The 13,428-nt window shown below is 39.1% G+C and overlaps 3 protein-coding genes across 5 annotated transcripts in view; 1 reads left to right on the top strand and 2 right to left on the bottom strand.

Annotated features, from left to right (window-relative positions):
* robo4 (roundabout, axon guidance receptor, homolog 4 (Drosophila)) overlaps positions 1 to 717 on the bottom strand; it is a 28,060-nt gene extending 27,343 nt beyond the window's left edge. Inside the window, exon 1 of one of the 3 annotated variants that reach the window (XM_055208246.2) lies at positions 323 to 717. In XM_055208246.2, the coding sequence (XP_055064221.2) occupies positions 323 to 542 (220 nt within the window). In that variant the 5' untranslated portion in view covers positions 543 to 717. The remainder of the gene's footprint in view (positions 1 to 322) is intronic. The other 2 variants (XM_055208244.2, XM_055208243.2) reach the window with 2 other exon arrangements.
* A 5,959-nt stretch (positions 718 to 6,676) lies between these two features.
* On the bottom strand, positions 6,677 to 9,733 carry tmem218 (transmembrane protein 218). The gene is made up of 4 exons (XM_055208257.2): positions 9,585 to 9,733; positions 9,341 to 9,474; positions 9,123 to 9,225; positions 6,677 to 7,175 (listed from the first exon to the last, which is right to left on the bottom strand). The coding sequence occupies exons 2-4, from the start codon at positions 9,448 to 9,450 to the stop codon at positions 7,041 to 7,043; spliced, it is 348 nt and encodes a 115-aa protein (XP_055064232.2). The 5' UTR covers positions 9,451 to 9,474; positions 9,585 to 9,733; the 3' UTR covers positions 6,677 to 7,040.
* Positions 9,734 to 10,127: 394 nt separating this feature from the next.
* The window catches only part of pknox2 (pbx/knotted 1 homeobox 2), a 98,341-nt gene continuing 95,040 nt past the window's right edge, over positions 10,128 to 13,428 (top strand). Inside the window, exon 1 of the mRNA XM_073874673.1 lies at positions 10,128 to 10,282. The gene's annotated coding sequence lies outside the window, so the exon portion shown is untranslated. The remainder of the gene's footprint in view (positions 10,283 to 13,428) is intronic.

The raw sequence follows: 13,428 nt of genomic DNA, 5'->3' as shown, positions 1-13,428 counted from the left end.
AAATTCCTTGTGTGTAAATTAAAATCTTATGTGTCCATAAGTGAACAATCACAAAGTGAAAAACTTTATCAAGTTATCACTGTCTATCTGATTTCATGCTTTGGATGCTTTCATGCCGATACGCTGAGAGATGGTGAACTCTAAAGATTTTCACTTTTCACCATTACATTGCAAACGTAAATGTTAAAGTATACAATAAACTTTAAAGACATACTTTACACACTGTTTCTTAACCTGGTTTATAAAAAAAAAAATCCCAAGGATTTTTCATTGTGCATCAGCTATATTCCACATATCGAATGAAAATATCCATTAGTTTTACCTTTCCTCCGATGGGCTCTGTCCCTGTGTGATGCCCGATGATGTGCCAGGTGATGGTGAAAGTGCCCTCTCCCCCCTGACCTTTCTGACCTCTGTTCCATTTGCGTCCTCTGTGCCAGCTGTTCATCAGGTGGGCATGCGCACTGGCACTGACACTGGCCTGACGCCTCAGTCCAGGTACACAGCCACGCCACCCAGAGCATCCATGCCGACACCTGCATCTTCGGTCGAAAACTCCTCTCCTTCGCTACACTAACGCTCCATCCCAACTGGCTAAGACTGAACCACCCTTCTCCCCGAACGTCTCGGTGCTAAATTATTTGGAGATTGTTATAGGGGATGTTTTTTCTTTATATTCCACAAATGCTTTGTATTTACATTCCCTCCCTCTTTTTCTTGCGGCCTCGCAACTCGCTCTCTCCCTCTCCCTCCTCTTTCTCGCCTCTCTTGTCTCTTTTGGGAAAGAAGTTGGTGGAAACAATGATTGAAAAACAAGTTTCAGGCCCCATGCTGGGAGCGCAGGAGAGGGGAACGGGTACCGTCTCCTCCAACAACATCTGTGTCATTCGTTCTGCACGTCGCAAAGACAGAAAACAAGGCCGGGACCATAAGGGGAGGGGCGGAAAGAGATCTCCCATACCGAAAGGATCAGTTCCATTAATCAAGTGTCTGCTAGTGTCGACTGATCAAATCCTTCGGAATGACAAACTTTTTCAGTCTTTAAACATCAAACAGCCAAAAACTCATTGCACGACTGCTATTGGCCCATGCCACAAAAGGGCAAGTAGACACCCTTCATTCCTGCATGAAGTTACTCTCTCAAAAGCATTAGAGAGGGAGTGTTTTCAAACAAAACTGACCCTCTCCAATGGCTTCGGCTGCTTGTTGGCCATGAAAGGAAAAGCTTTTGTGTAGGGGGGATTCACACTTTCCCGACACAATTTTCTGGTTCATAAGCATAGGAGAGGTGAGCGGACCGAATTGCTAATGCAACTGGAACGTTGTCATTTGTCGAAGTAAAGACGTTTAGCTGGAAGTGGAAATCATTTCGATTTTCACACTTAAACATTTCAATTATCTCCCAACAGGAACACAGGAGAGTTTAGAGAGTGGCAAATGGGACGGAGAGGCAAGGGTCCTTTCTTATCCGTTGTTGGTACTGTAAAAACTTTTATTGTTCACGAAGCAAAACGAAAGAGAAATTTGTAGTTGCTTTGTGCACAGTATGTGCTTCACTCATCACAGCGGTTGAATCAAACGGGACAGGGAAAGCAATTTATCTCATGCCGACCGGTCTTGTGTTCAACTCACCAGTCCTGCTGGTTCAACACAGAGGATCTGAGGAAACATGCTGTTAAACAGACCTGACCTGATCAAGGATTTATTCAACAAACCTCCCAGCTCATTTAAAACTTTAAGCTACAAGCAGAGAAGTGGGGCGATATAAATATCGTACAAAGTTTGTTGACAAACTTCAGTATTTCGTTTGGCAATTTCTGTTTTGTGCAATAACTTCAATGGTGTTGGTATTTAAAAAAAATTCTGTAATACTTTATTCCTGTCTCATAATTGGTAGAGCACTGCGGTAAGAGTGCAAAGGTTGTGGGCTTGATTCCCAGGAAACATACATACTGATAAAAAAGTAAATGGATTTGCATGAACCTAAATCAACCGCATTAAAAACAAATTGTATCGAACCAAACATCCAACATTTATTTCAATTCCAGCGACCACCCATATTGCAAATACAAAGCCCTGACCTTGGATTTGAAACAGTAGTAACTTCCCAGTTCGGTCTTCTGATCACACTGTACCCCCTGCTAGGTTGAGGGTCATGTCGAGGTGAGCACCCGAAAAGCCACGCTTCACCCCTCCCTGGGATATTGGGGCAGAACTGCAAGGGGCTATTCCAGCTCACGCTGACCATTTAAACTGTGCTTTAATCTTTATCACAGGAGAATGGAGATGGTTTTAATCTACTTATAGAGTGAACTTGAGGAAGAGACAGATAGGTAAAAGTAAGCTTAAGTGTTAGATAGAGAATGATAAGCTAAAAGAATACTTTTCTACTATAAAATACGTAGTTATAACATTTTTTGGGATGTATTATCGAATGGTTGGTGCAAATATGGAGAAACCCAACATGGGTGAAATGAACCTATGCTGGGTTGTTTCAACCCTTTATTGGGTTAAATATGTACACTTCTTGGTTCATTAAAACCAGTTGGGTTACCCAACCATGGAAAAAACAAATTTTTTAAGTGTACCTGACCTGCACTATTTTGCATCTAACAAAATTCAGCAGCAACTCATCAGTGACACACCTGTATGATTCAGGATTCCTGCACAGAGTCACAAAACGATCATGTAATGTGAATTAGATGCAAGATTAAAATTTCTCAGGGATGGAGTCGGGGGATGTGGGGGTGACGGGTGGGTTGCGGAGCACAGAGATGCAGAATAAAGGCCGGGGCTGTGAGGGCAAAAGTTCTGCTTGAGTGGATCACAAAGCAAGATCTAGTGTTCACCCCACTCCTCTCCTCCCTCCCCCCTTTAAACCTCAGCAGCACCCACACCCAAATCCTGGGCCGTGCTTACACCTCTCCGGCTCTTCGTCCCCTTTTTTCTTTCTCTCTTTTTGGCTGTCTTTGTAAGTCCAGCTGGCTGTCCCACAAAGCCTCCAGCTCAGACTCCCAATGAGCCCTGCGCCCTCCATTGCTTTGTTCTGCCGTTTTTCCCACTCCCTGGAGAGAGAGTCACAATCAGGACAGATAACAAGAAGAAATAAGGAAAAACGATGGAGGGCGAGACAACAAAATTGAAAAATAAGTCAATCGTCCTTGGAGGAAAGTCAGTGATACGATGGTGAATTGCTCCATAATGGCTGCGATGTAGAAATATTTCTGTTAATAGATTGAAATAACTTTTCTTATTTCTATTATCTCCACTGTATTTAATATACATTACTATAATAACATTAACCATACCAAAGAAGCAGTGACTTCTATTTTGGAAACCTGTAGAAACACATCAGTTTTACACTACATCTAAAATACAGTGCCACTAAAAGTCAAATAATAATTTTTGAGGTTAATGGTTTTCTTATTATATTAATTATCATTTCAAACACAGAGATGCTGTTTGTGATCTTTTGGTATGGCTACACACAAGTTTTATATACCAGTCCAGATATCCACTAAGCTATCCATCCGGTACCCTATTTCTCAAGGTCTGCTAGATCTTCACTGATCAGCAAGCAGAAAGGCCTCAGTGTTGCGATGTGGGCCGTAACTAATAGGATTGGATTTGATTCATTAGATTCTCTTTCATCACACTGGTTGGAATTTCACCGCACGTCCCGTCGGACTCCCCAGTTTTAAATAAGGATTCTGCAAGGACATGAGGGGTGAGAGCTTGCGCGAACGAGATGCGGCCTTCCAACATTCCCACCATCTCTCTCTCTGTATAACAATATCCGGATATATGAGTATATGGGATAAATTCCAGGATATGTAGCCTTCCAAGTTTTTTGTTGACTGATCGAGCAGGACCACAGTCTCAGTTGCAGGCTGCTTTCTCACATAGGAAAAAAATATGTGTGTGGTATATTGCTCACCTGTTAAAATGCGTTGGCTTTTTGCTGGCTGTTATCTAGATAATTGTGACCCTGGAACACAACATACGTTTTTTTTTAAATTGAGATTTACACATCATCTTAAAGCTGACTAAATAACCTTTCCATTGATGTTTGTTAGGACAATGTTTAGCTGAGATACCACTAGTTAAATATCTGGAATCTAAGGGTGCAAAAAAAAGTTGTCCAAATGAAGAACTAGCAACACATATTACTAAAGATTATTTTTTAAATATATTTACAGTAGGAAATGACTATATATCTTCATGGAACATAAACTTTTTTTAAATATCGTAATGATTTTTGACATAAAAGCAAAATTGATAATTTTGACCCACACAATGTATTTTTGGCTATTGCTGTGCGCTACCTTTTGTGGTCCAGAGTCACATTTGTTTTATGTTTTGACACATACATTTGATTGGCTTAGTTTTTTGCATAATACCAGGTTCTAACTAGAGCTTGTTATCTATCGACTTTATGAAAATCTGAGCATACATCAAAAAAGCATGTGAAAATAATAAGCTTTACCGATGTCCATCTCCCCTTGTGTAGTTTGCCTTCCCGAGAGATTTATGAAACTGAAAGTAAATGTCTGAGGCAACAAAGGGCCCACACAGAGAATTCGCCTTGTTAAGAACAAAATAATCAACTTGCACAGCTTGAAGCTTTGTCGGACCGCCCAACTTTGCTCCCTGCGTCTTTGTGTTATTGTGCAGCGAGTGAGACAGTGTCTTAAAGAATGCTTCCATAAAACCAAAATTAGCATATCAATATGCGACCAAGAAAATTAAATTTGTCTGGTTTGAGCTGTGAATGACTGAAATTTCAGTTCGCAAATAGCCAATTAATAGCCTGCCGTATTAGCATGTGATTTTTCACAGCAAAAGCACTAAAATATCCACGATGACTGCTCCACGTTTACACGACAACGGCGTGGGGTCCTGAAAACGCAAACTTTTAACAAAGTTTATAACAAAGCATGCTATGTTATAAACGGTGATGTGTTCATGTGTTAATTCAGTCTAGGCATCCGCGAATATAACTAAAACAACAATAGTGACCTACAGGACTGATTTTATTAACTATTCTTCAACAAAGTTTACAATATTTTGCCACTTTATACAGGGTCACTTGTGGTAAAATCTACCTCATCGTTCGGCCAAACAAAACTGCTTGATTGTTTGTATTGATCACACTGTAGAAGGATGCGTATGTGCCAGGGGCAACCTTGGAGTCTCTACCGTGAAGCTGCAATTCATTGACTGGCCACTAGTGGTTTTTTTCTAACTCTTTTGTTTAAAGGAACAGTATGTAGGATTGTGGTCAAAACTGGTATTGCACTAACAAAACTTGTGGTTAAAACTGGTATTGCAATCACACAACTGGTGGCCAATACACAAAATGACAACATAAACATCAGTTGAGGGCTGCAACTCCACTTTTTAAATGACAATATTCTGGCCAGACCACTGTTGTCAGTGATAAAAGTATTTGAAATGAAAATGATTTCTTAATGTCTAGTGACATATCAGGGTCATTTTATGATTAATTGATATACATTTCTTACATACTGTTCCTTTAAATTATATTAAGCTTCAAAGTTCTGTATAAATAAGGGCTTGGCCACTTGAGTGACAGGTGAACTGCCACTGCTGTCACTACCGTCGAGGCGGGCGTAGTTTCAGCAACCAGCCACCTGAGCTTCATCCACGTCCCGCCTCTTTGCCCATTATTGGTTATCCGTGAGTGATGTGCTGTCAAGATGGCGACAGCAGGCTCCGCCAACTATTAGCTCTTCACAAACCTATGGGTTACATCACAGACACTACATCAATATTTTTATAGTCTATATGGTATGTGAATGGGTGTGTAGTGTTTCTTTACAAAGTAACATCGCCATCTACTGGCCTGTCACGCATAATACTATTGAGTTTTCATGGATCCATGTAAATTAGTCCCCCTAAAAATCTTGTATTAAATATTTGTGTTGCCTTTCATGGCTATCCCAAAGGCAATGTCCATACAACGATGCAGGAAAAAAATAGAAATGTTTTCCCTTGCGCATGACAACGCTGTCAATTTATAGGGTGACCATACGTGCCATTCTTCACGGACGCGTCTTGGCCAGGATTTCGGTGTGTCTTCCGGAAGTCATATTTGTTGACCGCATACCCATTCAGTTAAAAACATAAGACATACAATTGTAGTTTCATTCTTACCTTAAAACATAATGGTTGCTTTTTTGTAACAATAATCCTCTATGATGTATGCGGTCGACAAATACGACTTCCGGAAGACGCACCCAAAATCCTGGCCAGGACGCGTCCGGGAAGAATGGCACGTATGGTCACCCTATGTAAATTATCTTTTTGACAGCGTTGTTATGCGCAAAGGAAAACATTTCCATTTTTTACTACATCGTTGTATAAACGTTGCCTTTAAAATAACCATAAAAAAGCAACACACATATTTAATACAAGATTTTTAGGGGGTCTGTTGGTGATAAACTTAATGTCATGAGGGAAAGTGTTCTGGGTGTTTACCAGAGCATTGCTGGCAATATCTAGGATTTTTTTGGCCTTTGTTATCCCATGCCAAATAAAAACTGTAAGCCTGTATCGGGGTAATAATGGACCAGTTTAAAGTATAATAAATAATAACCTCTTAGCCTGAAAGTATAAGCATTTCACATTTAAAAGAAAAGTAAAAAATTGAAAGTTTGGCATAAAAATAAATTGTATTGATGTTTTTGATCACAGATTCATTACAACACAATTGCAAAACAGAGAAAAAACACTCAGAAAACGATTCACAAGATACAAATATAAGCAGTATACATTAATACTATACTAGTGACATTATCTAACTATATCCTTTAAAAAAAATGCTATTTTCTCCAGGCCGAGCCCTCTGTGCTGGATTCTCAAAGAGATGTGGACACGTCTGATTAGGACCGAAAGACAAAAGCCTTGGAACCTGCTGCTGGTCCTTCTCATCTCAAGCAGACCCGCTGATGGTGCTGCCAGGCTGGATGCCCTGCTTTGGGGCATCTGTAGGAGTCTGGCACATGAAAGCTCATGGTCTAGTGTGTTCTCAGGGGCTTGGCATACACAGGCTCCAGGAAATGTAAGGGCAGCAACATGAAAAGGGTTGCCAAGAACACAACGCTCACCAAGGACAGGAGCACATAGCGGCCGATGAAGAAAGTATCCACTATCTGAAAAACATTACAGTTCTGTGATGTGAATTATTTCATGCATTATTATACAATTATTGTCAAGTAATTCAAGCCATGAGTGCTTTGATGTTTCCATTAATAGTTTTAATTAGCAAGACGCAGGCTAAGCACGTACTAGTTTTAACCACTAGAGGTCAGCAAGGCTCTTTTAAGAAAATCTGACGGGATCAGGCCAATAAACACTGAAAAAGAGCTATTTAAAATGTGTACAAAATAAACACTAAAATTGAAAATTAAATAGTTTATATGATTACATGCAGCTGGAGTCATTGTTATTTCAATAAAGTAACGTATAAGAAGACCTGTATATCTAATTGAATTATTTATTTATATAGCACACCTTATCCTCATTTTAAAAAACTCACTTGTATAACCAAGGACAAAAAAGCTTTAACCATTATTTTCTTTCTTGCCATGGTATCTTATTAAACTCTGTCTGCTTCTTCCCCCATGTCAGAATAAAAGCTGTACATGGTGTTTGAATACTAACCACACACCATGTCTCTACTAGTGTACGAGGCCTAAATCATGGGAGAGGCCACAACCTACATTAAACTATTAAACAATGTCTTTGTGTGTGTGTGTGTAGGAGGGGCTTCAGTCTCCAGCGAATGCAGTGTTCTCTCGTTTAACGCATCTCACTTTCTAATTTGCCAATTAGCCGGCTAGCAAAGCACAGAGCAGGGGCCATGTTTTATTAATGTGGCATCCAATGTGCCACAGTGAGCTCCTGTTTGGGGCCAGCTTAATTGGCACTGTGATATTATTCCTTTGTACAACAGCGAGGGGTTACCCATTTCTCATACAACACACTGTCACCTATCGTGGAAAAAAAACTGGACGTACTCGCTGCAAGCAAATCAGCAATGGGTGTAACAGGAATTAGTGGCTATGCACAGACCACGGATTGGCTTAACGTATGCAACATGTGCATATATAGACTGTGTTACCTAGGGTATAGTATTCAGAATGAAACTCGTGTCATGGTTTGTTTTTCATTTTAACTTTCTCTTGGTCCAGTTTAGGTATTATTTTCTGTAATAACACCTGAACTATATTATGGAGCGGTTTCACAGACAGGGTTTAGAATAATCCAGGACTAGGCCTTAGTTTGCGAGGACATTTAAGTAGTTTTTACAAACGTATCTTACAAAAAATAATACTGGTGGTGTGCATCTTGAAACGAAACAATGGCACTGATATATGTTAAGATATGGGAAAGACATTTTTAAATTAAGGCAGCTCAAACATGCATTTTAGTCTGGGACTAGGATAATTCCTGTCTGGGAAACCGTCCCTAAATGTATTATAATGTATTCAGTGTATTGTATGTTTTTAAATTGGAATACAGTGTATTTCGAAGAAATCGGTTTCAAGATATCACAGGAGAAAACTGCATTATGCAACCTGTGAGATTTAGAGTCTAGATTTAAAACCACAGGGGTTAACTGAATAATTTTAGATTTATAAATTTGCTAAAGTTTTACAACACAGGGAATGTTCACTATGCATGTTCTGCTACTGAAGACTAGAAAGTAAATGTTATGTTTTTTTGTTTGCGCAGATGAGACTTGGCAGCTCAGCTGCTGTTATTGGCAAAAAGATACACTGGAAAAAGCTGTTGTGTTTGCGCTCATCTGCTGCTGAGGAGAGATAAACCAGAACCCAGTTATACAGTATCACTAGTCAAGCAGTGTCAGAAATTAACTTAAAAAAAACTTATTTATTATTTACTTATTTTATGCTCATTGTTTTTTTTCTCTCAAACTATAGTGACATTTGCAAATTATAAATGATGCCAAACCTTTACTCAGTATCTGCACTTTGGATCTGCATCATATGCTTGATAACCAAGACCAAAAGTTATTATTTTTTATTATTTATGCATAGCCATTACTACTGTCAGTTGTCACTGAAGGCACTCACCTGAACTTCTCTCTCAGCGGAGGGAACTTCAGAGGCACGCGGGAAGAACACGAGGACCAGTGTGATGGTGATCGCAAGAAGAAAAACAGGGATGATCCCTAACCTGGTAAGATAATATATAATTGTGTAACATAACGTAACACTGTTTTGGCTAACTTACTTCAACACTTGGGATCATATGCAAATGCTGTCTGTGTCTAAGACAAAGATGATCTTACTTTGTTGGACCGGTTGCCCGCGTCAGAAAGATAGCAAGCGCGAGAGTCACTATCCAGATTAAAGCGATGATGAACACTCCTGCACCAACACCCAATACCATCTCACCCATTCTCGCCTCTTACATTACATGTACCTGAAAAAGATATTGTGTTTAGCAACGAGGGGTATCCAGCACTAATCCGTAATAAACCAGCTTTTCAGAGCTATTAGGCTAATCGTAACGTTAGCAGTTTATGGATGTACCTTAAAATATTGACTCATGAAACCGACTATATTCCTTACTACTACATTAATAACACTGCTGTGGTACGTAAAATATCACCATAGAAACAAAGTAGCGTTCCGTGTTTACATCCGCACTTCCTGTGTGATGAACTGGCCAATCGTGGCGCAGCATTCAGCGACATGCATGCTGGGAGTTGTAGTTTCGCTTTGTAACAGCGCGTAACGACGTGAAAATTAAAATACGACGCTGTCGTGTGATAAATCGCCTTATTAAAAACATTTTAGTTTTACGCGCCTAGTTTTTATTTTACTTGCATTATGAATAAAGTTTAGGCTATTGTAAAACATAGGCTTTTTGGGGGATTTTACCAAGCGCCAAACTTATTTCTTATTTCTGGCATAAACTGATCACTTTTTCCTGCTTTCCAACTACAGAGAAGCAGCCAGCACGTCTCGGCCGAATGTAGGTCTCATGTTATGCCGATAGGGGGCCAGCAGGCTCCGTCGTTAATGAACCAGAGAGACGCGCGCTCAGGACCCGGGCTGTACGGTACGGTATGCCAGTGCATGAGGAACAGCGGAGGTGTACAGGGGTACGGAGAGAGAGAAGGGGGAGATGGTGGGAGGGGTCTGATATGGCAGACGTCACGGCTCGTGTAGGGGAGTATAGCCCGTGTTGTCAGCCTGGTGTCAGTCTGATGAAGATTGGCATTCAGGTAAGCTGTCATTCATTTTCAATGTCAGAGCGCGGAGCGGGCGAACGCTCCGGCGGGTTTTTTTCTCGCTCTCATTACAAAAGGCAGGACATTATTCATACAGACAGGGCCGAGGGCTGAGGGGAGAGAATGATAGACAGAGCGAGAGTGTGTGTGTGTGTATAAGAGAGAGAGAGAGAGAGAGAGAGAGAGAGAGAGAGAGGGAGGAGGAGAAAGAGAGCGAGTGTGACACAAGGAGGGAAGAGAGGAAAGAGGGAAACGGGAGATGATGGTTTACAGAGCATGGAGAGGCTTACGGATGAATGTTTTGGTGGATGAAGCTTTTGGACTAGTGAAATGTGGTGGTAATTTTTTGTGTTGACATGTTTGTAGGTTTTTAAAAGGCATTTGGGGATTTTTGCTCTAGAAATGACTCTATCTTTATATTAATAGCGCGTTAAAATACGGACCGACATTTAAATATTTTAATAAGTTGAGGTTTAGGACTTATTTTGTTATTGTTTTTTATAATCTTAAATTATGCTGTATTGGTTATAATAAAGGAATATGATAATAAGCTATTTTATTTTTAGTGTTCGTTTAGGCTGTGTCTGGTCAGTTGTGTAATGTAAACGAAGATTTTACAGTTCAGGATATATTTTGACATTAAACTAAATACGACCATTTACAGCTTTGTCCAGTGTTGTTAAATGTACTTATTATATAAGGGGTTAAAAAGGCTTTGGTTAAAGTTAAGAAAAATGACAAAAATACAAAACTTCGGCATTTTTAAATAGTTGTTTGTAGGTAATTGGCAGACACACAATCACATCTGAATTTAATTGTAATATATTCAGTGTTCATAATTTCTATATAGTTTATTTATTATTTAGATTCTGTTTATTTATGAAGAGATTTTGCAGACTACAACTAACATGTTTAAAAATTTGGTACAGTAATCACTGTTCATGTTTCATCCACCCATTTATTTTCGATTCATAGGTTTAATGGGTCAGGAAATTTTTGCTTTTGGCCAATAGTCTCAGTTCTTTCCTAATTTATTTACTTTTAATATTTTAGACAGCATATGTTTTGGCCTCACTGTTTGTGAATTGTCAGGTCCATTTGGTTTGTAAAACATGAAGTTGTTAGATCTATGCTGATTCAAATTACGATACTGTATAGTAAAGTACCTCATATGTTTTAGACTTGTTCCCCTGTTAAAAGTTTGACTTTCACTTTTGTATGTGACATTAAACAACCCCCATGGCACCGGCAATTTTTGTAAATTTAGATTCTAAACTGAAATTTGGAAGACATATGACAGCTTAAATGTCTATATACTGTATTATACTGTACTGTTTTTAATAATCTTAGTTAATAAGTTGGTGTTTTTACTGCATTATGCATGAAACACAGCTTAAATTAAATAAAGGGTACTTGCCCTAATTTATTTTAGTTGCATTTAACTTCTACATAGTAAGTTCATATGCAAGGAAAATAAGTGAAGAGCATGAGTTTAATAATTTAGATATGTTTGGTATATGATTTATGCATATTTTATATAGTGGTGCAGTAATATGCACTTTTACAATGTCTTTATGACTTATTTTACATAACTGAAGTTTACACAACAATACAATTTTTTAAAAAAAGGTCTGAATTAAAAAAAGAATATTTAAGTTATATATGTATCAAAATAATAATTTATTTAAAAAAAATTATGTGTGATTAACTTTTCTCTAAAATATACAGCATAACAGTCTCTCAGTGAAGCCTACCACAATCTATCTTTAACAATAGTTATCAACAAAGTTTTTGCAACATTGCGCAGTGAATTAATTAGTGGATTTCTTTCCATTGTCAAAAAATCCCAAACATTTTTAGTATTGCAAATAGCAAGTAATAGGGAAAAGCATTCAATGCATCTTTATGCACAAAAGAAAACATAAGAATTATATTGTGCGTCCATTTTTCTCCCCAAAGTTAAACCTCATTTAATCAGCTGTTTTATTTCTGCATTGCAGGCTATCATGAAGCTGTAATGTTTTGTCTAGAAGATAAAAGTTGTTGGATGGGGCTAATTTAAATGCCAAGTTCCCTGCTGAGATCTTAATTGATGATTTGTGTCGCGGGACAAGCTGCCCAGGGGCAAAACTGCAAACACAAAATACTCCGGCTTTATTTGCATATTCCCCTTCTCCACATTACAAGTAAATTACAATCCGAGGTTTTATACTGCAGGACCCGGAGCACTTTCGGTCTAATCACTAATAAAATGACTCAGTCACCCTAAATGCGAGGAGCAAACTGAGCAAAAAAAGATTGTAAACCAATTGTGGTGCTTCTAGACCTCCATAAAGCTATTTAGAAAATTGTCCTCTTTCCTAATGTGTCATTTTAGATGCAGACCTAATATGTCCACAGTGCCTGCCAATTTAAATGCCTGGATTTGTACAGATCTCAGTTTGGATTTTCAGATCTTGCACAACTCACTTTACATATCTGTTGACAGTTAATGAGATACAGTACAGTTTCCATCTTTGCACAAAATGTTTGAAAATAAAGCAGAAGCAAATTAGAATTATTCATCAGTCGGTATTCTGCTGGGGTCTTGTATTTTCCCCCGTCAAGGTGAGGCTATACATGAATCTACATCGTGCTCAGGTCCTCTATGCTACTTAGATGCATAGAGGCAGAGCCCTGTTGGTACAGGTTTTCACTGGTAAGCCTTTGCTGATCCCAATGGCTCTCCAAGGAGCACATGGCCTGTTATTGCTGTCGGATGGTCGTGCGTTCAAACGACCTCGCTATGTTTCTTTCATACCGTGCCACTGCTCTAACGCTAGGCATGGCGGTCAAAATCTTCTCCTGGGACCTGAAGGTAGAAGCAGATATGCTTGATTTACGTCCTGAGTGAAGCGCTGGAGGCACGTAGCGATCACCGTAGCTCTTCATGGTGCTCTGGCCTTGGCAAAGCTTATGGAGATGTGGCATGCAGATACGTTGGAACTGAGGATACTGACATTTGATCTATAGAAAGTTGTCAGTATAAAATAAGTGATGATCTGGTGTAAACAAATGTGATGAAGTTGTTCCTTAGCATGCATGTCATCGCTTGTCATGCACTTAGATAGATGTTGCCTAATGATAAATGACTTAAGTAG

This window comes from Misgurnus anguillicaudatus, chromosome 12 (genome assembly GCF_027580225.2).
Source record: "Misgurnus anguillicaudatus chromosome 12, ASM2758022v2, whole genome shotgun sequence".
In the NCBI taxonomy this organism is placed as follows: Eukaryota; Metazoa; Chordata; class Actinopteri; order Cypriniformes; family Cobitidae; genus Misgurnus; species Misgurnus anguillicaudatus.
The sequence above is the reverse complement of the archived record's forward strand: the minus strand, read 5'-3'. Positions and strand labels throughout refer to the sequence as shown.

What these genes read in the sequence shown, in the direction of transcription:
- tmem218 (XM_055208257.2), bottom strand. Translation starts at nt 9,450, where the DNA reads ATGGGTGAGATGGTATTGGGTGTTGGTGCAGGAGTGTTCATCATCGCT. An exon ending in CGGGCAACCGGTCCAACAAA is followed by an intron (nt 9,226 to 9,340) that starts GTAAGATCATCT and finishes TTATCTTACCAG; the next exon opens with GTTAGGGATCATCCCTGTTT. An exon ending in CCGCTGAGAGAGAAGTTCAG is followed by an intron (nt 7,176 to 9,122) that starts GTGAGTGCCTTC and finishes AATGTTTTTCAG; the next exon opens with ATAGTGGATACTTTCTTCAT.